Source organism: Lingula anatina, chromosome 2, assembly GCF_051362555.1.
Source record: "Lingula anatina isolate TDL-2025a chromosome 2, LinAna3.0, whole genome shotgun sequence".
Lineage (NCBI taxonomy): Eukaryota > Metazoa > Brachiopoda > Lingulata > Lingulida > Lingulidae > Lingula > Lingula anatina.
Genome location: NC_141768.1, coordinates 16,866,425 through 16,892,351, shown reverse-complemented (window position 1 = coordinate 16,892,351; position 25,927 = coordinate 16,866,425). Strand labels below are relative to the sequence as shown.

Sequence of the window (25,927 nt, the reverse complement as noted above, 5' to 3'; positions counted from 1 at the left end):
ATTCCAGGGGCCGGTTTCACAAAGCAGTAGTTAGTTAGCGATCGGTAGTTAGCCTCTCGCTAGTTATAATGCCGTTTCACGAAGCAGTCGCTAGTTCTCTCGCTCTTTATTGTGTCGTTGTTACCATGGATATTTAGCGACTGGTCAGACCAGTCGCTAACTCTAGAGTTTCATCGTACGCATGCGTAATGAATGAAATAGAAAGGTTGCTTAGTTACCGTTGTCTGTCGTTTGTCTTTGTATCCAATATGGCGACGACCTTTTTTGCTATCCGTACCGCCAGACGGCAACGTAGACTACGACGTTTTCATGAAAGGCAGAATCTATTAGAATATACACGCGATGATGCAATTTACGAGAGGTTGCGCCTAGCTGTGACAAAAAGAGCGGCAAAAGGGTGGTGGAGATCCTTTACGACGACCTCAAAGCAGACGTTCTTATGCATTTCCAGCCGCCGGAAATTGGAGAGTTAGTGCTTTCGCGACACTTTTACACAAGAGTTCCACTTCCGGTAGACTGTTTCGAGACTACGGTGAGTAACAAGAGAACTAACGACCGAACTTTACGACTGAACTTAGCGATGAGTTAACTACTGCTTCGTGAAACACCCCTCGAAAATCGCTAAGTTTGCTCGTTAGCGAGGTAGTTCAGTAGTTAGTTGTTCTAACTAACTACTGCTTTGTGAAACCGGCCCCAGAGCATTTAGAGAGCAAGACTACCTTTTTAAGTGTAAAAATGGCAGATGGTAATGTGATTTTAACGTAACGAGAAATGTGTATCCAACGAGTACAATCAACCTTAGGTTGATATTTGACGTGGTGCTCATACTTAAATCATAAAAGCATCTCCCTTGATTATTAATATATGAAAATAGGCATACTTTTTCTGTTTTTCAATTGCGTAGTTTATTTTTTAATAGTTTTGAGCAAGAGTTATTTTTGTCAAGTAATGAGGCAACTTAACGCTGAAAGTCTGGCTTGCGTCAGTTCTGTATACGTAAGCATAAGATCTTGCATTTTAAAAATTCTAAAAAGAAAATGAAAAATCATGCGTAGCATTTTACATGGCGTTGTAATAGAATAACCAACTTCAGTCGATGTAAAAGGCCCAGGTCGTTTGTATCGATGTACTTTCATCTATTTACTGCTTTGTCTTGACTTGGTCCTGGTTTGCGTAGGAGACTTAGATTTCACGCTGCTTTTGTCACCAAGCTGCTTAAGTTTAAGGTATTCCTTCGACCCACGCCTGACGTCTCGAGACGCCGCACGCCCTCGCCTCCCATACACCTTCAACTCGTCGTCCTTGCTGGAGAGGCGTGCGAAAAACGCTTCCGAGAGCGTCTCGTCGTCTGCTTGCAGAAGTGGAAGATACTGGGGGTCGCCATCTTTTCCTAAAATGTCGAAGAGAGGGTTTTGTCATTCACGTTTCGTAAACGTTTTAATGTCAAGGAAGTTGATTAGGGGATGCTTACCTAGAGTTTTATAGGACAATGGGGATAATTTATGGGACTCTGATATTGTCAGTCGTAAAGGATTCTGAGGGGATGCTTTCTATATATGATAATATCTGAAAACGTGTCTATAATATACCCTCTACCAGGGCCACGGATTGATTTTTTACTAGATATTAACAGATATGTCTCTGGTTAAAAAGATGGCTTATCTCTGTACTGTGCCTCAGCAAAAATGTCCACAATAATAATTGCGGCCCTGGTAGAGGGTATCTATAATGTGTCTTTATTCTCAGCATGAAAAGTAAAATAATCTTAGAAACTGTTCATGCACAAATTGCTTGCCCCAGCTGGTAGACTTCGTTGCACCTGCACAATTTTATGTACTGATTAAACAAAAATACGCGAAGGTACTGAATAAACAATGCGATTTGTTTTCCCGACTAGTTATGAGAAGCAGACGTTTGAACTGTCTCATTTCAACAACTTGGAATGAGTGTGCAAGAATTCAACATTGATGCTGGGCAGTGTTAAATTACTGTTTGAATGGTCTGTGTTTATTCCCCCTTTCTTATCATTACCCTTTTCTTCCCAGATTTTCTTATTTTAAAAAAATATGCAAATTAATTACAAAAAATGAATTTGATAATAAAAAGCTACTCACTTTCCACTTTTATTAAAATGTAGGTTTCTCTGTCAACAAGAAGGTCGCTGGCAAACTTAAACTGTGCCTGGTGCCCCAGGTGCTTCACGTTCCCAGACTCATCACACAGGTCTATGTCAACTAGAAAGGACACATTTCGCCTTTAAATATCAAAATCTTGAAGGATGAATGTGTTGGTTATGTTTTAGGCATTATTTGAGATAAATATGCACAATGTGATTATATATGTTGTATTCTATTTATTTATTTATTTTTCAAATTTTATTTATCAATTTTTTTTACTTGTAATGGCGTCACGGCAGTCATAACATAAGGCAATTCAAAAGAAATTCAAATCTGTTCGTGATATCTCGAGTCAGTTGAATGTCATGATAAGATTGAATGTATTGCTTGTCAAAAGAAAAGACTGAGGTACCGTCTTCGCATCGACACTTGGCTTTAATCTCATTCACCAGTGATATAATGCGACAGTGCGGGTTGAATAGTGCTTGTTCCTGGTCTGTAATATAAAAACGTGATTTGCATTAAGAACAACATATCACGCAAAGTCAATGCACACAATTTAAGGTTATGTTATCAGTTACTAAAATCTATGTTGGAAACACGGTTGATAAAAGTGATGGAAGGTAGTTATATCCAATAGCACGAAAAAAAACCGGCAAAAATGGCAGAATCCGACTTGACTGATCATGAATTTTGTTATTAAGAAAAGAACCGCAGACCACAAAGAAAAAAATTACATGTATGTAGAGCACCACAAAGGAGAATTATTGAAAATGGAATACTTACCACCGAAACGCACCGTGATGTACATGTTTAAGGACCTGGCATCTGAGTCGTCGGTTGTCAAACAGTGCTTATGGTTTTTTTACCCTCCACACCCAGCAAATAGTTAAATAAAGCTCTAACGTATAATGAGAGGCTAGAAGGCCTTCAGCCAACAGTATGATAATATTGAAGTTGTCAATGACGAGCGTTTAGTAAGTAAAACAACACACTTGTCTATTGTCAGCTCGCTTGAGCTCCAATAGAAGCTCCATTTTAATCATGTGCCCCTTTTAGCAATATATTGACACACGTTTTGATGGATAAATAGCAGCCCTTCATTTGGTTCTCGGTGTTTTATTTAGTGTGTACATTTCATTTACGCTCCATTTCATCCCACAGCAACATAACGATTATTTAGATTTGGAAGGTAGTGTTGACACTGACAAGGTGATGCCTTCTTTATACTGGTAGTTCGCTATGCTCGCGATTCGTGCTGCTTTCAGCCAAATATAGTCATCTGTATTGAATTATCTAAAGGATCTATCCAAAGAATTATCCTTTTTAAGTAGGACCAAACAAACAACAGGATAGACGTCAAAGCAAAACTTCAACGTAATTGAAAGATCTGGCGGGGCCTATAATTTATAAATAAAGACCTAAAGAGTTACCTGCTCCCCCTCTTCCCTGATCCCCTTTCTCTCTATCTTAATGATCCCTCAAATAGCAATAACAAAAGGTATATCCTTAGTGTCATATTTTGTATTTATTTGAGTTCATGCGAAATTACACAGAAGCATTAAACCCATTACGCCTAGGGAGACAACTTCTCTGATAACGACGTTTACTTCGGATTATCGCGTATTAAGCTTATTAAATTTCTCGTGGGGGCATCTCGGAATTTCATCATTCATCTTAATTTTCGGGATATAAATCTACTTGACTTTAATTTAGTCAAGCCTTTTGTTCTCTTTGGGGATATGAAATTACCTGTTCTCAATTTCGTTACGTTTTTGTCTTTAGATTTTACTGCGTATACATTGTAGTGTTGATGCTTAAACTTAATCTTCCTTTGATTTAAGTCTTGACAACGGCACTGATTTCAGATGACAACCGTGTTGACTTAGTCCCCTTTTTCAAGATAAAATGACAGGAGTTACTAGCTATTACAATCCATACATAAGTTTATACCAAATACTGACAACAATTTGCAGAGGTATTCAAGCATCAGTTTAAAGACAACCAAACACGAATGAGATGTCTAAGATTTTAAAGATGATTCGGATGGCGACTTAAAATGTAGAATCTGTGAGAAATGAGTTAAAATGAACGCTGGGTTTTGCGTTACGGCGACAGCAACGTCGCACGTCCCAACTGGCTACAGGTGCTACAGTCAGTACAGAGCTGTATGGCAAAGGTCTGCCAGAAAAAAGGTGAGCAATGGCATCTGTTCTTTTGTTTTGGAATTTTGGGCCCGAGGAGTGGGCTTTGTTTATTTATATTTTACTTTGATAGGCTGGGTTCCTCTATTTTTGAGTTGAGCTTTGCGCGTTCTTGTATAAGAATGTGCTTAGATACCAATATCTCGCCTTTAATTTCATTTATTATGTCGCACTGAGTGTAATGATGCATAGGCTTTTAACACTGCTTTTAGCACCACACTTAATGGAGTTATGAAAATATCATCAAGGTTTGCCGGAAAACTACCTTGACTTTATTTCCGTTCCACGTAATGTGTCAATGTGCCCCATTCAGAAGCATCATACGAATTGTCAAACAATGCCTGACATCTGAGAAGCAATTCTTTGCCGCTAAAGGAGGCTATACTCCAACCATTTTCAATCGTTGCCAAACAATGACTGCCATACGATATGATCAAAATTTGGAGTGGTTTCATGACGCAAGGACTTCGAGTATACTAGTACCCCTTCTGAAGAACGTTCCAGCTGGGTTTTTTCATAAAGATTTTGAAAGGCAGCCAGTTCTTTCTGTTAAAATGCTCAAACAAAATAAGATTAGTAAAACGGAACGATTATTGTCACACAGTTTATATGTAACAAATAGCACACAGAAAACATCAAAAAAAAAAAAAAAAAAGCCAAGTATGTCTTGAAAAAATAGATAAAACGCGTTTCAGCCTAAAACGATTCATAAATACTGGCACGTCCACTGTGGCTCTCATGCTGTGATTGAGATACTCGTAGTTTAATTAAATTGATAAGCAGCTATCATAACGGGAATTTAACCTTCTGAAAGATTAAAAAGCATCGGGGTTGTAACAGATAATTAAAAAAATAGAGACTGAACCATGTAAGGGAGAGTTGCCAGTAATTTGAACCGCAAACAAAGGCGTCGTTTGCCCAACAAAATTTTCAAAGCAGGTGTATGGACGGAAAGATTGACATAAGATTATAGCAAGGTACACACATATGAAGCGATATATGTTTATACAAACACAATGGGTACTCCCGGGTTAATGCCCACTCACTGCCACAAGTGATGTTGAGAATACTGGTAAATATTGTCTCAATATTTCCGATGGTTACGGTCAAACATCTGGGTCAAACGGAGTGGGAAAGGTCCAGTTTCAGCACCTTCTTCGATGGCAGTTGGAAAATGGATATTTTGGAATTTAAAAAGCGCCTCTGAGTAATAGGAGAATACCACGAGATTCGTGTCTGAGGCCATGGGAAACTTTTAAGCCTGGATTTTATAAATGCTGACGCTGCCGTCTTCTGATGAACACCTTGGGAAAAGTTATTATCATGGTTACTTCTATTTACAACAGACGCATATTTTTGTATCATGACGGGTGAAGGAAAATGATAATTTCGAAACCTGTTCAATGTATTTAGCACAGGTTGTGCCTGTTTGGTAGTATAATAACTGGATTTTTAATAATCACACAATACCAAAGTCTTCATCACTCGCTGTCATGTTTCCTCGAAAGTCGTCCCTGAATAATTCAATGAGTTCAATGGATTCTGGGCGGTCGACGCGTCATTCCAGTAGTCCTGTAACTAAAGATGGTAAACCACAGAGGTCTGACAGTCTGGGAGGCAGACGACAGTCCTCCCAATCCAACTCCTCAATGCCAGCCATCTTCAAAATGTCACGGCAGATTCTCAAGTTTATGCGATACAACAGAGATGTGAGTTATTCATGGCCAAATTTGAGCATTGGGATATCTTTGATATTTTTCCTACATTTTGTGTGGTTTATTATTGATCTTATCACTATTTTTTGTGGTGTAATACATGACCGCAGAAAATTTTTCGAGTCACTGAGCATATTTCATTCCATCTTTTGATCACGAAGGAAAGTCTTAGTTAATGTAATACATGTAGCATGCACGTTCAAATATTGAGCATAAAATAGTAAACAAGAACGCATTACTAAGATAACTAAGGTGAAAATTTCCCCAGTAGGTCTCTACAAGGTGTTCCAACGTCTAATGACTATGTGCATTAAAAGAAATATAATCCTATCAAAAATGCTGTCACGATAGTGACTCTGGCTTATGAAATATAGAAGTAACACTTTTTATGCAATGAATAAAGATTTCATTTGTATCCAGGGTCATCCATTAGAGAAATTTCGACGAATCGCAAGAGTGATCCTAGTCTGTATTAGCTGGTGCAGGTTTTCATATCAGAGGTAAGTGTAGTAAATGTGTAGGTGAATCTAGGAGGCCTGTGCCCCTTATTGATTTCATATAAATTTTATAATTAATTAATTGATAAATTTTCCTATGTTTATATACAAACCTTCCAACTTAATCGAGAAGAAAAGTTTCCCCGTGAGACAATACATAAAAAATCTTCCTTATATGGCCCAACATATTGTTAATTATTTTATTACCAAATGTAAGAAACACTCCAGTGCAAATCATAATTCTTTCACCTTCATACGAGTACATTTTAATTCAGAGCCGAGGAAAGAAAAGACGAATTCTTGTCCCTGGCTCAGTACCATGACCAGCCGAACCAGACAGTGGACGGCCAGGAATTACTATTTGACCTTTCTTATTTTAAAGTCAAACAGGCGGTAAGAAAAATTACCTTAAACAGCGCTGTCACTTTTGTTTCTTAGCCCCCGCTTGTTTAAATTTTTATTAAATTGAGATGAACACAAATTACGTCACGAATGAGAAAACCAACTGGGACGAATTGAATGATTCTTTCTAGATTTTCCTGGGTGCAGGTACATATCTTTAAAATGTAATAATACTTTAAAATATGGATGCTGCGATAAAGATACGATATAGATTCCCTTGCCTGCCTGATAAAATACTATTACTTCTTTCACTACTACTGTTATTAATAATAATAATAATAATAATAATAATAATAATAATAATAATAATAGTTATAAAGGATAATATCACAAAGCACAACATCATTGTAGGAAAGGATTCCACAGGAGGCTAAAAGAATACTCCAAAAACAACCAGAGAGAAGGACAGAAAAGGAGCTGAAATATGTGAGTGTACACACGTATTTCAAAACAAAACAAAAATATTGGTATTTCTTAGTTCCAAAATAAAATGCCTTTCTATAAAAGGGCATATGTAGTGTATATTTCCACAGTTTAGAATAGATTTCCATAGTTTTAGTCTATTTTAAATGGGAATTGAAATATTAATTTCAAAGTAACTGCAGTGCCAATACATGGTTACTAATGTACAGTGTAAGACATAAGCAATTTCTTCAATTTCAAACTAAATTATTATTCTGTACACTGCCCAGTATGGCCAAAATAAAAATAACAGCTATAGATTACAAGGCATATGAATATCGCTCAGTTTAATAGAAAGGAATCTTGTTTTTTTTTTTTAGCTTCTGATAATGTTACGCACCATCAAATCGTTCAGTGAATACCCCATCAGAATGCAGAAGAGAATGTGTTCTGTAAGCTGGTATGAAGGGTGAGTGTCGTCAAGGATTATGCAGTGTGAAATCTCTTTGAATAGTGGTGACAAACATTGACTTACGCAGTTGAAAGAGTAAATCTACCTATTTCAGAGTGTGGCGTCCACATTTGAATATTTCCCTGAAATAGACTTCTGTCTTTTTTCACCGGTAACGATTTAGATGCCTGTGAAAAGGATTTTGGATTGCAAAACGTAACAGAAAGGGTAAAAGGTTTATCCTTTTCGACAAATTTTGCATATTTATTTGTAAAGATGTACATAGAACTTTGAAACGGGAAAGGGTTGTTGGTGCATTTCGTCAGAGATTTATGTGTATAGTGTATTTCTATCATACCCTCCCCCAACCTCAAAGAACTAAAGAACCCGGTTTTCTCTGAGACGTAAATAACTTGTTAATTAAGCATTCTTGCACATTTCAGGTATGAAAGTAAACGTGCAATCGTTCGCCAAGGACACCCGCCTTCAGCCTTCTACTTTATTTTATCAGGAACAGGTAATTTTTCTGATGATGGCGATTTATAAGGATCCCAGTAGACTTATGTAAAGGTTAAGTGAGTTCTATGGTATCATTTTTCCAATAACAGCAATATTAAATCCAAGGCAATTGCAGAAAGGTTAACAACGGTGTCGTAAATGCATTGATTTTGTCACCTTTTGGTGTAATAACTGTTGTTATCTTCACAAGTTGCTAATTCACTAAAATGTTTTGGATTTTGCGTGTCGTTAAGGTAATTGATATCTTCCCTAGCATCTATATATTCATATTTCCTTTTGTGTTTTAGTTGTGATAACGGTACTGGAGGAAAACTCCCATGTTCCAAGGACCATCTGCTTTTTACACAGAGGAATGGAGTTTGGGGTAATAATCCAAGTTCCTTAACATTTCTCAAACGGATATTATATAAATGATAACTACACGTAAAAATGTATCAAAATCCTTTGTGTACATGTATGACAACTCGCGCAATTGAAAAAATAATTTCTGGTTTTCCAGGAGCTCGCCCTCATCAGCAGAAGTATTCGACAAGCTACTGTTGTCAGCAAGACAGCCGTCGAATTATTATGCATATCTCTCGAGGTAAGCACGGCTCGTTTCGGAAGACCAGATATAAATGTATTCTTTTAACTGCGTCAACCCACGCCCACCACCGCGTGTGTCTAGGACCTAACCTCTACCAGGGTGGCAGATTATATAGGGAAAAATGGGAAAAACCAGAGATAGTAAAATGACCGTCTATTTATCTAAAGACATATTTGTGAATATTCTATAAAAAGTCAATCTGTGGCCGTGGTAAAGGGTATCGAGGACCAGTGTACCACTAACGCATGAACACATTATTGCCTTTCAATGTAGCTCATACATGTAGAGGGTTAAAAACTAGAACGCACCTGATATTATTTGAAATACTGAAAATCGTTAACATATCTGCTGCCTGTATAGTCTTTTGGCACATAGGCCTATCCCAATCCACTGTTCAGAGACATATGGAACCGAAATACACAGATTGAAAGCCATTTCTCTTTTAGGATTTTGAAGAAATATTCATGTCAGGAGGAATGAAGAATGTCAATGATCCCGATCATAATAAATTTTTGAGGTAATGTACGAAGATAATACGGTAAAGTATTTCTTCGGTTCTTCAAATCGCTTAAGGACTTTCTTAGTACAGTAAATATTAAGTCTTCTTTATAGTTGTATTCAAGTCCCTGTTGTTATTTATGGCGTGAGGGTGAAAATCTAAGGATGTGCTTTACTAAATCCCTCCAAGGAATATATTTATTTACTGGCTTTCCTTTCTCTTATCGCACTGTTTTAATGGTTCTTGCTGTCATTATTCAAAATATCCTTCTAAAATACTGTTTTGTATTTCAGAAGTGTCCCATTTCTTCGCATGTATCCATTAGATAAACTAGCCCAGGAAGCTTGCGTTTTCCACTTCTTCAGGTAAGCGGCTCTTTTGCTGTTTGCATAGCAGTGCGTTAATAGAGTCGATCTCAGCCACTTCACTACAGCATTCATTCACTTGAAGAGAGCCCGTGATGTCTTAATGGTTTACCGTAAACACACCTGAAGTATCTCTTGATTTCTACCACTTACCTGGATTGATAAATGTAGCAACTTTATTGTTAAGGAGAAGGCAAGTGTTATTTTCTTGGTAGGTGATTGAGTTTATGCACATAAAACGCACTTTCAGTGAACTTTCGAAGGCTTTGTTGACAAATACAAGAATTGCTTAGAATCCCTGGGGCATATTTTTCATGATATTGATGAAATAATTATTGACTGTTTATTTGCTATAAAATGAATTTGCCTAGAATAGATGAACTTTTGTCCATGCTGATTAAAAATAGTATTGGAACACGGCTATACTGTTGACAGATGCCTGAACACGTGGCATAGGTTGTGAATTTGGTTCTTCTTCCACAGTTAAACTACTGTGTATGTCCCAGCAATCAGAATGTTGTACATTTTTGTTTTTGGTACGGTAATAAAATGCACAAGGTACAAATTTGAAATGACTTCAAACGTTTATCCTGTTTATCCTTCAGTCGTGGTCAAGTATTGGTGAGGGACAGCAGTTATTCGGACTGGATATATATAGTTAAGTCGGTAAGATTTGGTTTTGATATTTTCATATAAAATATGATCAAACATTTTGTTAAATGGACGAGCCAGAGAAATGTAAGATTAAAAAAAAAGAGGCTTGCCACTTTCGACGTATTGAGGTCTCCCAGCAAGTACGCTATGTTGGGACCATGTTATGATTGGCAGCAACGTGACAGCCACATGGTCCCAACGTGACAAGATAACTGGGTTTGTGTTCCCATATTAATAAAATTATATTGACGATAAGTTACGAAAAACAGTACGACTGATTCAGTCAATCAAGCAAAAAGACACTTGAGTTTCAGAGTAGTGACGGAGACGACTGAACCCAAGTGCTTGGGATGAGAGGAAGCGTACTGTCGTGAAATCATTGTGTCTCTCAGATACATTAGTGACGTGTGCTACCGTGCATAAAAATTAATTTGCTTTGTACATGTATTGCAACAATGGAAGGCATTTTTCCACTTCAGGGGAGCGTATCAGTGCTAAAGAAGCTCCGCAGAGTGGACAGGAAAAGAAAAAATCCTGAGGATGAAAAAGGTAATATTGAAAATTCTCTTCAGAGAGACAATAAATCAATACGTTCGGTGAAGCTCGTACAGGTACAAGGGCCGATTGTCAAATCAGCGTTTCAGAAGTAAAGCTCATTTTTTACGCTGTAACACTTCAAGTACTACGCTCTATTGAAGGCGAATAACAGATCAGGAGAAATGCACGCAAAATGCCAATATACATACGTTATACCCATGTAGTTCATGACTGCCTTCAGACTGCATGAGTGCCATCTCGCCGCACACTGTTGCTTGAGAATACCAAGAACAGTTTTCCGAAATTCAATTTTGATTAAAATTTTTCTCTGGCTTATACCCACCTTGTTATCCTTTCTTTCAGACAATGTCTCAGATAAAGCGTCCAGTTCATCCCTCACAAAGCTCTCTAGCCCTAGACAACGAAAAAAGAGCAAAACGAAAAGTCTCGATAATCTAGATGAAAAAGGGGAAGTACCAATTTCAACACGTGATTTGGTAAGTTTCTGTCGGGAAAACCTTTCATTTTGTGTGTAGGCATAATATAATATAATATAATATAATATAATATAATATAATATAATATAATCGCAAGAAATGGGCCTATCATGGTATCTCTTTCGATAATTATATCCCGCTCTTTTTAGAATTCTTCACGTTTTGCACTGCTACATTACATATGCATACAACACCTGATATTGGACATGTTATTTGGTAGTGCTGTGTATTTCCGTGAATAATTATAAAACAGCATTACCGGACCTTACTAGTTTTGTTGTTGAATGTTCGTCATTGGAGCTATAGGACTTATGCAGCTACTTGCAAGCTCTTCCGTAAACAAAAGAAGTCAACATAGTCATTTAACTGCCTATTCTAAGATCTAATTCTATTCTAAGGTATCATCTTTGTGTTTCGCCTATAATCAATACATTAATGTGTTTACCATTAGCTGTCAACGCAGAATGTGATACACCTAAGAACTATGACAACTGGGTTTCTAGGAAGAGTGTAATAAAGTTCTTGTGGCATTGATTTCGTACAATCCGAGTAAATTAAACCCCGCTGCCTGAACTTAATATGACACTAAGTCCCTGTTACCAGTTGTTCCGGATTAGGCCCAAAGGGATAAGATGGAATAGTCCACTTTTTGACGCGTCCTGTATTACCAACAAAAAATTGCATGTATTCATGTATTGTGTGCTTAATGTTTTATAAACCCCTCAGTTATTACTACTTTATCCCACTTTTGTTTAAACAACTTATGAGACTATCCGTACAATTTCCACATTGTTTCATATATGGATCTTCGGTCAATTTTTAATCTGTTACACATATCTTAATTTTATTAGCCATAAATCCCTCGTACATCAACATGAATGTGTTTTAACACTTATTTGTAGAGAATTTGAAAGTTTCTAAATATTTATACAATAGTTCTGTCCTTGCACCAATAATGATGATAATAAATCGCAAACCGATCTTAGCATCTTTTGCAAATCGCACAAATTAAATTTAACATTGTGATTTTCTAAAGCTTCAGTTAATTCGTTTTTTTTTTCACGAAAAGAGCGCACTTTTTCACATACAGTATGGCATTCACATTTTTTAGGGGAAGACTTTACCCGGATTGTACAACAAGGACGACCGAATGGGTCTTATAGATTACGACACTGTGATTCAAGAGTATGAAAAGCATAATATTGACGAGGAGACAGAGCTGGAGGAAGCCAACGACAATGTTCTACGTCTACCAATTATTAACCAGACAAGAACGCCATCCGCACCGAGCAGCGCTGGCTCGCCAGAAGCTCAAGTTCAAATTACGGAAAACGAAATTGTGAAACTGCCGGAAATAGGTCCAACAACAAAGGTAGGTAAAGTGGATGACAGTAAAGGTGTGAAGTATTTTTTCTTTGTGTCATGTCTATGGATTTAGAATATTGAGTTAAATGGAAGGAGGATGTTCTTGATTTTCTTCTGATCTGATAATTCTTGTCATATTGTATGGCACTGTCGATCGATTGTCATGTCATGTTGTCTTGTCACGAAGTCTGTTTAAACTTAACTTACTAAATATTTTCAATTTAAGATTAATAGATAGATTTTAAAAAAAGGAAGAGAATGACGCAAAATCGTCGAATATGAAGCTATCCAGTAAATGGGGTGTTCAACATTTGCAACCTATTCGGTTTACTATTCAATATTGTATGTATTGTATTTCTAGGGTGTATATTTTTCTCAATCAAGGAAGCGTAAGAAAAATGTAGAGGAGCATGTTAAATACAAAGGTAGGTACAAAGATATTGAAGGGAATGTTAAGAGGAAATAAATGTTCAAAGATATATAAGCATAAGAATATGGAATAAATAAAATAAATCCATTATGTGTGTGTGTGTGTGTGTGTGTGATTGTGTGTGTATGTGTGCCTGTGTCATTCGCACATGTAAATACTGTGGCTACAACCAGAAATATCAATTTAACCAGAAGGAAACCGTTTATCAATATGACTTGTTGCAGAGGATAATTTCGTGCTGGTGAGTGGACGAAAGACTATAGCAGACGACCTTGACAACAAACCGGTAAAGATCCACGAGCTCACGGAGGCAGATCTGTACCCTGAGTTCATAGAGGTGCAAGTACTCGAAAGGGGGCAGTATTTTGTAAGTGTACAGAGTGCAATGCTCTTTCAGGAAGCGTCATAGAAATGCATCGTTTTAAACGAACGTGTGTGTTATCTTTCGCGCGCTGTGTGGACGACCGAATATGCACCCGCTCGAACTAAACAGACACACGGATTATTATGAAGACTAATTTGTTTAGAACACATATTCGGTCGTCCACACATGATTTTCACAATAACCAGTGGTTTGTGTGTGTGTTGATCAAATTGTTATTGCCAGTTGATGAAACCACAGGCAATAAAATACCAGTAAACTATAGAAATTGCGGGGACAGCTCATCTCGCTTTGATGCTGGTCTTAAAATGTAATTTACCTGTTGTGTAAATGAGACTTCTAAGTACTCATAAGCCATGTACTGGCATAGGTTTTTGTGAAAACCGTCTTCACTTCAGGAAGCTTTTTAAGCCAGGCTACAGACGCTTTGATTGTTGCTCTACGTAATTCCGCTGTAAACCCCGTGTTAAGTGATCTAAACATTGAACAGCGGGTAGGGTTTCTAAGAACCTACGCAGAAGGGGGGGGGGGTGCAGTCAGTGTCTGCATGCCGACGTTAAAACGTTTCCTTTTCTTATTTCATAACGTTTTTGGTGACATTTTTAAGGAAAATATTGAATGGTGAAAACATTAAAAATCGTTCTCTACGGGCACATTCGAAAGATGATTAGAGTGTAAGGGTTTGTGAACTGATTTAATCCTAAATACTTTTACCAGGGCGTGAGCAGTCTTGTTTTCCCCGAACAACCAAGTCTTAGTCTCGTCTCCAATGGCGCCGACTGCATTCTGATCTCAAAGAAAGCCTTCATGGAGCATTGTGACGAGAAAATGATGCGATATTTGAGAAAAACAGTACGTAGAAAATGATTTAATTCATTTCTGAAATAGAAATAACGTTTTTTTAAAAATTAAACACGTCCTCTCATAAATGATTATGAACGATTACGTGCGAAATCCTTGTACAATATTTCTGTTTTAAATGACTTCTTAGCAGTTCAGTAATTCAACTGTCGATTTAATTTAGGGCCCATTCCCACTGAACCTGTCGTTCTACGTAGATGGATCTAACTCCACGGGGTTCTCGCTGAATGCAATCAGAGTAGAATACAGAAAACCTGGTGATTATACGAGTACGTTGCAAACAAGAGGAGGCGTGTTAATTTGTTAAATGAAATGTATTCAGCGGGAGTCTCCGCGGAGTTGGATCGATCTACGTAGAACGATAGTTTCATTGGGAATAAGCCCTCATAGTTATAAGATGACACGTTACTGGAAAAACAAAGCTGCACGATTGTACATACGTACATCATAGGCACGGCCTTCTGCCGCTAATGACAAGTCTCACTCACATCTGCGTGCTGCACACAGCAACATGCCATATAGTTTTTAATATATGTAAATGAATCAATAGTGGGTGAATTATAGATAAATCTTAATACCCCCTTTACACTGGACGGCGTCCTTTCTGCGTCCTCTCTGCGACCATGAAATTTGCTATCGCTGTGGTCTTAATAAGGAGGCACGAGCATTAATTTTGTATCAGAATGAATGCTCAATGATCGGCCAGTTGTCGGCACGTAAAATATTATAATTTTTAAACTCTCAAATGGGGCCGTACTGCTGGACGCAGAAAGGACGCCGTCCAGTGTAAAGGGGGCTTAACAGGTAATGTATGATTACTCGTACCAGTAAATTTACATTCATTGCTATTCACTGCAGGAAATCCCATACCAAACGGACGATGAAATGCAGCAGAAACTGAAAGAGCAGGTCGGATGGGAATTCCACAGGAACGTTACGTATTCAAAAACTGCTCAAAAAGTAATGAACTTGAGATCGAGAAAGAAGTCAAACAGGCCACAATATGCAGGACAATACAACTTTCGAACTGGGCCGTTTGCGTGACTCAAAGAAGTATTTCTTGATTAATCTAAAGGGGCCTTGAATATTGCTCATCTTGTTGAATTGGTTCACATAATAGAATTACGTTCGTGAGATGATATGATTTTTTTTTCAATACATAATTATACAGTTTGTTTTTCTTTCAAACATTACAATTATAACATATATTTTTGCCTATAAATGAATGGTTAAATTACAGCACTTGTACGGGGGATGCAAAAGCCTAAATCGTGATGATATGTGCATTAATATTTTATATTTTTACATAGTTCTTTGTTGATGTGGAAGACAACTCCACCATTATTGCAAAAAAGTTGAACAAATTAAAAGAGTGTGGTAATCACAGGGACGTTCCTTCTATTTCGCTTCATGACAGGTAACTGGCATCGTGTCACGAATGTTCTTTTGTCGCAAACAAATATCTTATAATACTTACAGATGCGTTCCAATGTTTTAAATACTGACATCTTCATCAGTCTGGACTGACGTCACAAGTCGTCGAAATGTATCTGTGACTATTATAAAACAATAACTATGTGGCAATAGAATATTTACGGTGTATTTTCATTGCCAAACGGGTGAACTCACATGTATTTTAACTCCTTGTTCCCTGCGCACTTGACAACCAAACCTTTGCACCTACTTTCCCATCTATCTGTTCAATTGTGTCAAATCGTATAAGTCTTATGAATGGATCTAAAAAGCATGTACAGAACATGAACGTTACATCATTATCTAAAGGTTACAACATTGATTTATGAAGACAACAAAATACCGCGTGGTTTTAAAGTTCTATCCAATTTCATCAAAATTACTTTTCTCTTGGGCGTGATTTATATCTTTTTTGAGAAAAAGACGTTAATCGTTGGCCAAGTTCATCAACACTGGATAGCGCTATGCTATGGATAACTGGATAACACTATCCTCTGGATAAAATTGTTATCCACTGGACAGTTATCATTATGATAGCAGCCTTTTTTCACCACTGGAAAGCAATATTAGAGACAAAAATAAGTAGCCAGTGTTTAGTAAACATTACTTTATCCACAGGATGATTGCCCAGTGGGTAACAATCAGTACATGGTTATTGGGCACGTAAGTTAAATCATATGAACACACAGGAAAAGAATTCATTTTGAGTTCACCTCCTCACGCAAGGTAACACTCAGTTTCATCATGTTAGTTTTCTTCGCATTTCTTTTCTCTGTGGACATGTAATTAACCTTGCTCTCTTCTTTGCTTACAAGCCCAAGGGGGGGTACTAGGCACCGCCGTGCAGCTCCAGGGTCCTGGGAAATGCATACACAAGCTTAAGTAGGGTTGGCTTTTTCGCACTGTTTAAATGGTTCTCCCGAGGCTGTGTGCAAATATTTCCCTTGCCTGGGAGGTAAAAGCTCTGTGCGTGTCTCAACATCGGTAGTATGGTTGACGTGCCAGGTGATTCAGTGACACAGTAGGATTGGACTAATGATTCTTCATACTGCCTTGTACATGTAACAATCAATAAATGGTGATGCATTCCTCGTGGAAAGACAAATCGCTTGCCGTCTTCTTCATATATTTGTTTAACGACGACAATGAGCAAATTTCGGTGATCTTTTTTTCTTTTGTGTTGAAACATTTATTGAAAGGCTGAATTTGCATTTGGTGAACAAATATATGGACGGTGCCATAGTAGCTACTAGTTCCAGGCTTTATTAAATTGTAGTAATTATTAAAGATGCATTAAACGAGGCAATATCACCTTCCCATTACCGTTCATAAAATGGTATGTTAACACAAATGGCTTTTAGGGAAAAATTCCCGAATATAATTCAACATGCAATAGGAATAATGTTCGAGAAATGAGACACAGCTGAAAAGATGGTCCGTTAGAAAAAATGAGAATCATGCTCCCAAGTATGCACAATACTTTTCAAGAACGGTACCCTTAAATCGCGTACATTACGTGAAACGCCACGTTGCCGCTTAATTCGTTCCTGTAAAAATCAAAATAATTTCATATTTCATCTATTCACTTCAGTTTTTTTTCAACCCGTGTCCTGTATGGTATTATGTCTTGTCTTTACACAATGTGAATCTTTAATTATAACCATATTAGTGCTCGTTGAGCTAAAGGAATATTAACCTTCAGAGAACGAAAGTAAATGTCATCGACTCAGCATCCCAATTGGGGTCTCTCTACATATTTGTTGATGTCTATGTACTCAAAATCAGTTGATTCTTCCACACATTATTGTGGTTTCACGTTCTGTCATCTGGGAAGTTCCCAGCATGGTACCAAAAATTCAAATCTATGTCAACCATTAAATATCGATTTTTAATCCCAGTCAGCAAGGAGCCTGGACGCTTGGAGCTTGTACCCTAGATAACTTTTACCTCGTGCCATTTAATTGCACAGACGCAGCATAGAATCTGAAGCTTTTAGACGATTGCCTGCACCTGCACCTTGTTTAAATTACTTTAAGGGAATGTCGCTGGGACTCAGTCTCTAACCTATAGTCTTTTTTTGCATTAAGACAGCTGAATGTTTTACATAAATTAGGCCTTAGGGATGGGGGTCAGACAGATGTGTTTGAAATAAAAGTCACGGTATAGGGCCTACGGCTAAGTGGCAGACCGAGGGTTTTCCAAACGGAAAGGGCGACAATTGCGTGGACTCTTCCCTCCACCTGGTCATAGTCGAGTTGCCGTCGCCTGCAATTTATAGCATTGAAAATATCAAATGCCGTGAACAATATTGAATAAATAATGCTCCTTTGTTTTACAAGCACATTGAAGTCTGGCGTAGATGCTGGTGTTTTCCATCCCAGTTCGACGTTTAGAATTTCCTGCTAGCTCGATTCAGGAAATGCTCGAAGTTGCAATTTAGATTGGATTTTTTTCTTCGATGGCTTGCCTTTTGTCATACAATGTGCCAGTCAACGTGAATCGGGGAATGTATTTCTATCATGATATACTTACATACCTGCATTTACTTGAGATAAAAAATATTTATAAATGCTTCATAAGAAACAGATGGATATTGCGTTTTTTATTTCACAAAAGCACCAATATTCTTACTTTGGCGATATTTTGTGTAACATAATCCCGAGACAGACCCACAAAGCCAGTTTAATATCCCCGTGCCAAAAAGTCATCATTATTTCTCAGCTGCTTCACTGTTTTTTTTTTAATGCGATGCTTGCAATTTCTGGTATCAAATGATAAATAAGAAAATCTTACATCAGTTAAATGATAGTTGAAACGTTGAAATGTTTTTGGCATTTTGGGTATAGCCAATGCAATTATTCAACTCTACTTTCGTAATACTTTGAAAGCAAAACGAGAAGCAACAAAAAAGCTATATGCAAAATCCATACACTTTACCAATATTCATATTAAAAGTGAACATTACGGAACTATGAAATCAAACAATTCAAATTATCAAAATTCAAAAAAGGAAACTAAAACACAAGACCTAATCGAAAAGCGAAGACACAAAGAATGTCATGGCAATCATGCCTGAACCTACATTGCAACAAATACATGGTCTTGAAATTGCGCCTGGAAAAAGAGAATACGTTGTTCTGTATTGTTTCCAACTATCCAGATTCCAATTAACAGTCCTATGACAAGCAGTACACCTATAGGACTCCAGTCTGCATAAACCTCTTGTCTTACTTACACGCTATCATGTGCTCAGACCATTGAACGTACAATGTTCAAATTGATAACAGGCGCCAGTATTTTTTATAATAATTACTTATGTCGAAAAACACATCGATGTTCAATTAGAATGGTCATTAAATTACAACATATATGATATAAGGATGTCAGAAAAGCGATATACTATTTCAGTGAATGAATGAATAACGTATATATTTCTGAAGAATCAGTATTTTGATTAATAAAAGTGTTTAATAATAAGACAGCACAGGCGACGTTTAGATTGCTGGACAATATACATTTATATGTGACTCAAAAATCAAAAGTCTGAATATAACAAATACTATTGAATCACACATTTGACACCAGTCGCTTCTGCATCCGAAGTATTAGTAACTTCGGGCGGAACGCGTGATTTTGTCTGCAATATCAAAAGATCGGTTCTAATACTTGGACGTCTAACACTGGTAACAGTGCCACAGGCGTCGCTTAAGCGTCTTCTTAAAGAGATTGGCCCGCACCTTGTTGTGGACTTCGCTGTCGTTTTCCCAACGTAAGACGGGTGCACTTTCCTGTGGAGCGAAGGACTCATTTCTGTCGGGAGATCAGCCATTATGAAAAGCTTGAGAAAGATGTCTTCAATATTCCAGTCCTTTTTGGCCGATGCTTCAACGTATGCACACCCAGATTGTGACTCAATGTATCTGTTCACTTCCATCGAGTTCACTGCCCTATGGTGGTCGGCACGATCTAGTTTGTTACCGACCAGGACCATTGGGATGTGTCGGAATTTTTTGGAACCGGGTGGACAGAAGGACTTCACTTCCTGAATCTGATCTCTAAGCCGCTTGGCCTCTTCAAATGATTCCATATTATCCACGCTGAATACGATTATGAAAATATCTCCTGTAAGATACAAGACGTGGAATTATTTAAAGGCTATCATACTGTACGGTTAACATGGATAACATTGGTTGTACCTGTCTGTCTTACTAGCATATTGCATCTTTATTAACTTGTGGCAGAACTAAATCAAAAGGAAAAATGGGCTAAATTGATGGCGGAAAAGTCGTCAACGCAGGTTAAAACCGTATTTAAAGGAATAACAACTTTTTTTTTTTTTTTTTTGCCAAAAACGGATTTTCCTGGTAGGGCAAACGACGATTTTCCAAACTAACCAATGGTCAATGAATCCATTCGGACATTCAAAGTTAGTCCTTTGTTTTGGTTTTTTAGTAATAATCTCTTAGGAGATATACTGTGTATACGGAGGTATGCCCATCTATGAAGGTCTACGTGGTCTGATGGCAAGCACAGATTCCAGAATAATTGTTATAAGCGCTGTGTTGGTGGTTAAATGATATGGAATTTATGATATTTCTATGAGTTGTTTACGAGGTTTTTATTGTAATTGTTATTCCTTTAAGCTTTGTTGCGTTCACATCAGTGTGATTTTCACAGTTTTCATTATTTCAAAACCTTCAAAAACCTACACGTTTGCGTTGTCTGGATGAATATTGATTTCCGACAGATTCTTTACTCTATTTCTCCGCTTAAGTTTTTTTTTCAGCACGACTTCCTGTTTTGTCTTTTGAAGCTAATCCAGTGTAATGTTAGACAAATAAAACAAAAGTCATGTCATGTCAATCAATCAAAATGCTCACTTGGTTTTTTTCTCACACATCACTGTCTCTGTCGTTTAAAAATTAAGCTAAAATGTAACTGACCACGTAAAGTAATATGAATTTGACGTAGTAAATATGTTGCCTGCTTTACTATGGGTAGCCAGAATCCTTAATAAGGCTCTAGTCTTATTGCCAATGCTTAACTACAGATAAGCCACAAAAACACGAAAGAACATTTTTGTGTCATCAACTATCACGTTTTAAAGCCAAACATTGATTAAAATCACAGTTTAAGCGGATTCAGATTACTTATTTGAGGTTGATTGTGAAGGTCGCTTTTTGTTTGTATAAGCAGATGACAGATCTAGATTCAACGTATGTTGCAATGCGTTCAAATATAGCGTGCCAGTTAAGTCTAATGAATGTAAAATCATTCATAAATGGCGGCTTATTAAGAGCCTACCAAAATATTGCCCGATATGTTTCTAAAAATAAAATCAAGCCACAGCGTACTATTTCTCTCCAAAAAGTATGGTATTCACTACCTCTGTTAGGAGCCTAAGCTGCATAAAATAGAATACCGCAAAGTCTAGAGAAGAATCAATTTTGATATTACCCGTCTGGACAAATCTCTTTCACTGTTACTTCTGGAACCGTATGAATCAAATCAGTTGATAATGACTAATGTCTGTCGGCTTTCGAGAAACAATGGAGGCGCATATCAATGACGTTTGATATGTGTCTGTTCTTAAGAGTGATTTGAGAGTATTTTATTTATCTGCTTTTCATTAATGGCAACATTTTCATTGTATTTCCAAGATTATGCGGTATACGGTCATTACTTATTCCATCAATGTAATTTGCTGAATTGATTCAACATACTCATGCATTCATTTAAAGGTTACAGTGAGAGCAATGTTATCTTGCTAATGGAAAGAATCAATTATTCTAGTGATAACTAAATTTTATAGCCCCACGGGGACACCAGATTGCTGAGTTTCCCCTGTCCAAAGTTCCTTCATCAAGCATCATCAAGCAAAGAGTCACACCCAAGTCATAGCAGCTGATTACCAAAATAAAGCCAATAATCAGACATTAACGGATGTTAGTACATGCTTTGTTAAACTCGCCTGCCTTAACGTGATTGGGCATTCATCACTAAAATGCACATCTGTACACATGTATTAATACACGTCTATTTAGGTAAAATACACATTTTGGTATGACACATGTAGATATCACCAGTCAATTCGGAAAATAGCAATGTAAATGTTTCCACTGAATTATTAAATAATGGCACTACTTTTATCAAATTTCCCTACCGCCAGACCTCTGGAAGTAGCATCAGCTTTGATGAAATAATATGTTGACAAAGACTGAAATGGCACCATATAGTCTTATACTAGCTTGTACAAAAAGTAAACGACTTAAGTTTTCCAAGAACATAAATTTTAACGGACACGCAATGGGATTTGACTTAATTGATGTGGAGCATCTGTCAATTCTGTTTTTCTTCCAAAATATAGTTGATATAAGTGTTAATTGACAAGAGCTTCGCTGGCAAGACATGTCTGTCAGCCTAAAGCATTTTCTTCCCTCTACCAGTGCCATGGATATAATTTTTCACTAGATAGTCACAGATATTTCACTGGCAATTCAGTGATTGTTCACATTTCTGCTCAATGCTTAAAGTGCACAACTACATGTACGTCATCAACCAGCCGGCCTCTGACAGAGAAAATGCATATTCAACCGTACACGCAAACAGTACATGTATGGTACTAATCTAAAACTCCGTGCTAGCCCAAACATATCTTGCCTTTAAAATGAAAGACTGCCAGGCTTTCTATTCATCCATTATAAAGTGAGATAACTTGGATCGCTAGGGATTTGTTTTCCCGGGTTTGTTTCACAGCCTCAAAAGTGTTGTTTGGCGAAAATAAGAAGCAGAAAAAGTGGGGAAAAAGAAGCCTGGATTCTTAGAATGATCGATAGATTACCAACGCTCTTTGGTATTTTTGCTGTTTAGATTTCTTTGAAAGTCACCAATCTATAAAAGACATTTTCTTATTGGGTTTTTATGGAATGGATACTCAAATGACACTTGCCGGACGTGATTTTTTCCCATAAATACTATAAATCGATGAATTCCACATCAGGCACTCAAATATTATATATAAAATTTGTAAATGAATAAATAGAAGGACAAAGATAACGGGATAACTAATAATGTTTATATTATATCAGCATCACAATTATCTTGCGAAGCAGTTATTGCCTTGTCAATAATAACTGTAGACTGCTGTTATTCCGAGCCTTGCTGGAATCATGCGATTCGATTATCAACATTAAGCGATGAATATAATAGGCAGCCTAGCAGCAAAAATTATTTTTAACAGTTTACATGTTATTCTGTTCCACTTACCAGAGAGTAGAGAAAGTCTTCGCATAGCCGGGAATGGGTCGTTCCCAGACGTATCAAGGATGTCAAGTCGGTATGCTTCTCCTCGGATTCTATACACTTTCCGATGGAAATTTTCTATCGTAGGTGTGTATTTCTCCTCAAACTTATCGTTGAGAAATCTGGAAACTATCGATGTTTTTCCAGCTCTTGCGGTGCCAACAATCACCAATCTGTAGCAGTTTTTAGGTGCTGCGTTCTCACCTTCAGTTTTTATGTCCATGTCCAAATCTTCAAACTCTCCCGAGGTCGAGTGCTTCCTGGTGTCGCCGGCACTTAAGATATTTCTGCATAAACACTGCATGTTGTTACACTGACTCAAACCGTCATTAATCCACGCCACGAGTCTTGTCTGGAGGTGCCTACTTAACGCCAGATACCGGTGCTTTTAATTAAGGTGCAACAAATCTATCTCCCAGTGCTTGCGTGATCTATCATTTGGAGGAACGCTGATTAAACAACAATATCGCACGCACATAGGATACCTTCGATAGATGGCAACGCTTGTAGCCAAACAGTCTATACACTAACATACAAGTACGTGCTGGCGTCAAATCAAGAGCTCGTCCAGTAGCTCGTTTACGTTGTATGTGATGAGCTGAATCACTTACTCCACCTCAGATGCCCCGTGTCATTTTCTCCGAGTCACATAGACGAAGGATCGTGTTTCGCCTACTGCATTTGCATTCTGTGTATGGCCGCTGTGCGCCCGCATCAGCCGCGCTTCAATAACACTGTTATTGCGGAACTTTTCCCTGACATTACAACTCAATCTCATTATGAAGTCTGTGTCACTGATCTTTGAAAGACTACTTCCTCACTGCGTTTAGTATGATATATATATATATATATATATATATAGAGAGAGAGAGAGAGAGAGAGAGACAGAGAGAGAGAGAGAGAGAGAGCACATTGAAGATGTGCTATAATTGTTCCTAACAAACTAAACCTTTCTACGCACACATGAATTGCACGACCATGCGTCTTGTGGCCTTGGCACAAATAATTTTTACATGATTCCAAATATATTGCCTTTATGTGTTGCATCAATGTATATATTTAGAACAGAATTTGTAGCCCGTACATGCATTTATGCTGGGTAAATAATGCAGGTAATACTTATATGTAACATCATATGCACATGTAATGTTTGCACGAGAACCAAGTTTTTTAGGACTGCGACTCACGGATTAGATTCCAACAAGGCAAGGCAGCAAGTTGCTTGCAAGAGAATCAGATAGGGGAAATTATTCCTTAAAGGTCGACAATGGCCAGTCTACCAAATCGATTGTGTGGAATAGAATTTCGTGTCCGTCCAACCAATTTAACATATGGCAATTCTAATATGAATCCATTTCCACTTGCAAAGGTATCTAATAAATGAGTCAATAGTAATCAGACTGTACCGTGATTTCGATCACCTTTGTGTATTGCTTGTCGCAGCCTAACGGGATAATTATACTCGGTCCCTCCGGCGAGCTGGGGCTGTCATGTTATTTTATTGTGCGTGTTTTTATATTGTAGTTAACAAGTGCTGTGCTGTAGGACACAGTGACTTATCGCAGTGGTGGATTTAGGGAGCTGTCAGGGGGGAAAACACACCAATGGTCTCCTCTTGAAATTAGAATTTTGACTACTTGAATCATAGGTCTTACAGGCCCGTAGCCAGGGGGGGTTCGGGGGGTTCGAAAGAACCACCCCTTTTGCTGGGAAACGGTCCACTCTGGGTAAAATTTGATCTAGGTACATGAAGTTTTTGTGGGAAAAGGTCCACTTTTTCAAAAAAAAAGAACCCCCCTTTTGAAATTGCTGGCTACGGACCTGTGACTTAACTGTACCAAATGACACCGTTCGCCCTGTATTATACCATAATACCCCGCCAAGGCGAGTTCGCATCTGTGGTCTGTCATTCCTAAAAACCGCCCCCCTTGGAATAATCCTGGATCGGCCCATGTGTCGAATCATAAAATATACAAATTAAACAAAAATTATAACTAACCAACTAACCCTGTTAAAATGGTAAAAAGGTGAAGTGAGCATTCTCTCGTTCGTGGATATATGTTTCAGAGATGCGCATTTCGAAAGTCCATAATTATCCCCGTTGTTCAAGAAGAACATTTCGTGCTCAGAAATCTGAGTATGATGAAACCTATTACCGTGGCTTCATTTTCGACGGTCTTTTAAAGTGCATTTCTTTTTTCCGGCTATAGCTTGACTTGTCCAAGGCTGTGGTGAGACCCTTGAGGATTGAAAGGATGGGTCGAGATTACCGGAAAGTAGTGGATCAGGGTTAAAAGTGCAGAAATTACTCTTAATTCTAATAGCAATTATTGCTTTCATAGAGCTCGGAAATGACTTAAATACAAAAAATGTTGATTATATAAATATGAAAATGAAATAATGAATAATGTTACAGTGGTAATGACAGAAGCATTGATAAATATTAATCTGCTGACTAAAGCAATTAACGAAGGTCAATCAAACTGAGGCCGTCTGTACAACTGTAAGACGTAAGTTTACATTTCAGGTTTGATAAGTTGTCTGAACAAGAGTAAGGATGCCAAAATACTTCTTAATCGATATTCATGTAGATATTAAGTAATGTGGAGAGAGGAATGCAGTGATTAGTCATGGTGCATGCTAGATATTGTCATGAGCCAAAGACTTCC

General features: G+C 37.6%; 3 protein-coding genes across 4 annotated transcripts; 1 reads left to right on the top strand and 2 right to left on the bottom strand.

Annotated features, from left to right (window-relative positions):
* Positions 1–39: 39 nt before the first annotated feature.
* On the bottom strand, positions 40–3,387 carry LOC106178588 (uncharacterized). Its single transcript, XM_013561833.2, has 4 exons — positions 2,904–3,387; positions 2,530–2,613; positions 2,115–2,234; positions 40–1,390 (listed from the first exon to the last, which is right to left on the bottom strand). The coding sequence occupies exons 1-4, from the start codon at positions 2,926–2,928 to the stop codon at positions 1,137–1,139; spliced, it is 483 nt and encodes a 160-aa protein (XP_013417287.1). The 5' UTR covers positions 2,929–3,387; the 3' UTR covers positions 40–1,136.
* Positions 3,388–4,017: 630 nt separating this feature from the next.
* Positions 4,018–15,869, top strand: LOC106178564 (uncharacterized). Of its 2 annotated transcripts, none has more exons than XM_087004569.1 (18): positions 4,018–4,312; positions 6,457–6,536; positions 6,809–6,926; positions 7,287–7,361; positions 7,718–7,806; positions 8,232–8,305; positions 8,595–8,671; positions 8,807–8,890; positions 9,340–9,410; positions 9,686–9,757; positions 10,363–10,423; positions 10,891–10,960; positions 11,312–11,445; positions 12,557–12,817; positions 13,172–13,235; positions 13,465–13,607; positions 14,340–14,474; positions 15,342–15,869. In XM_087004569.1, the coding sequence occupies exons 1-18, from the start codon at positions 4,205–4,207 to the stop codon at positions 15,525–15,527; spliced, it is 1,902 nt and encodes a 633-aa protein (XP_086860695.1). In that variant the 5' UTR covers positions 4,018–4,204; the 3' UTR covers positions 15,528–15,869. The 2 variants fall into 2 exon arrangements, with proteins under 2 accessions (XP_086860695.1, XP_086860694.1); XM_087004568.1 differs by lacking the exon at positions 4,018–4,312 and adding an exon at positions 4,368–6,030.
* Positions 15,870–18,399: 2,530 nt separating this feature from the next.
* Positions 18,400–24,025, bottom strand: LOC106177392 (GTP-binding protein Rhes-like). Its single transcript, XM_013560148.2, has 2 exons — positions 23,223–24,025; positions 18,400–20,078 (listed from the first exon to the last, which is right to left on the bottom strand). The coding sequence occupies exons 1-2, from the start codon at positions 23,560–23,562 to the stop codon at positions 19,516–19,518; spliced, it is 903 nt and encodes a 300-aa protein (XP_013415602.1). The 5' UTR covers positions 23,563–24,025; the 3' UTR covers positions 18,400–19,515.
* Positions 24,026–25,927: the final 1,902 nt, after the last annotated feature.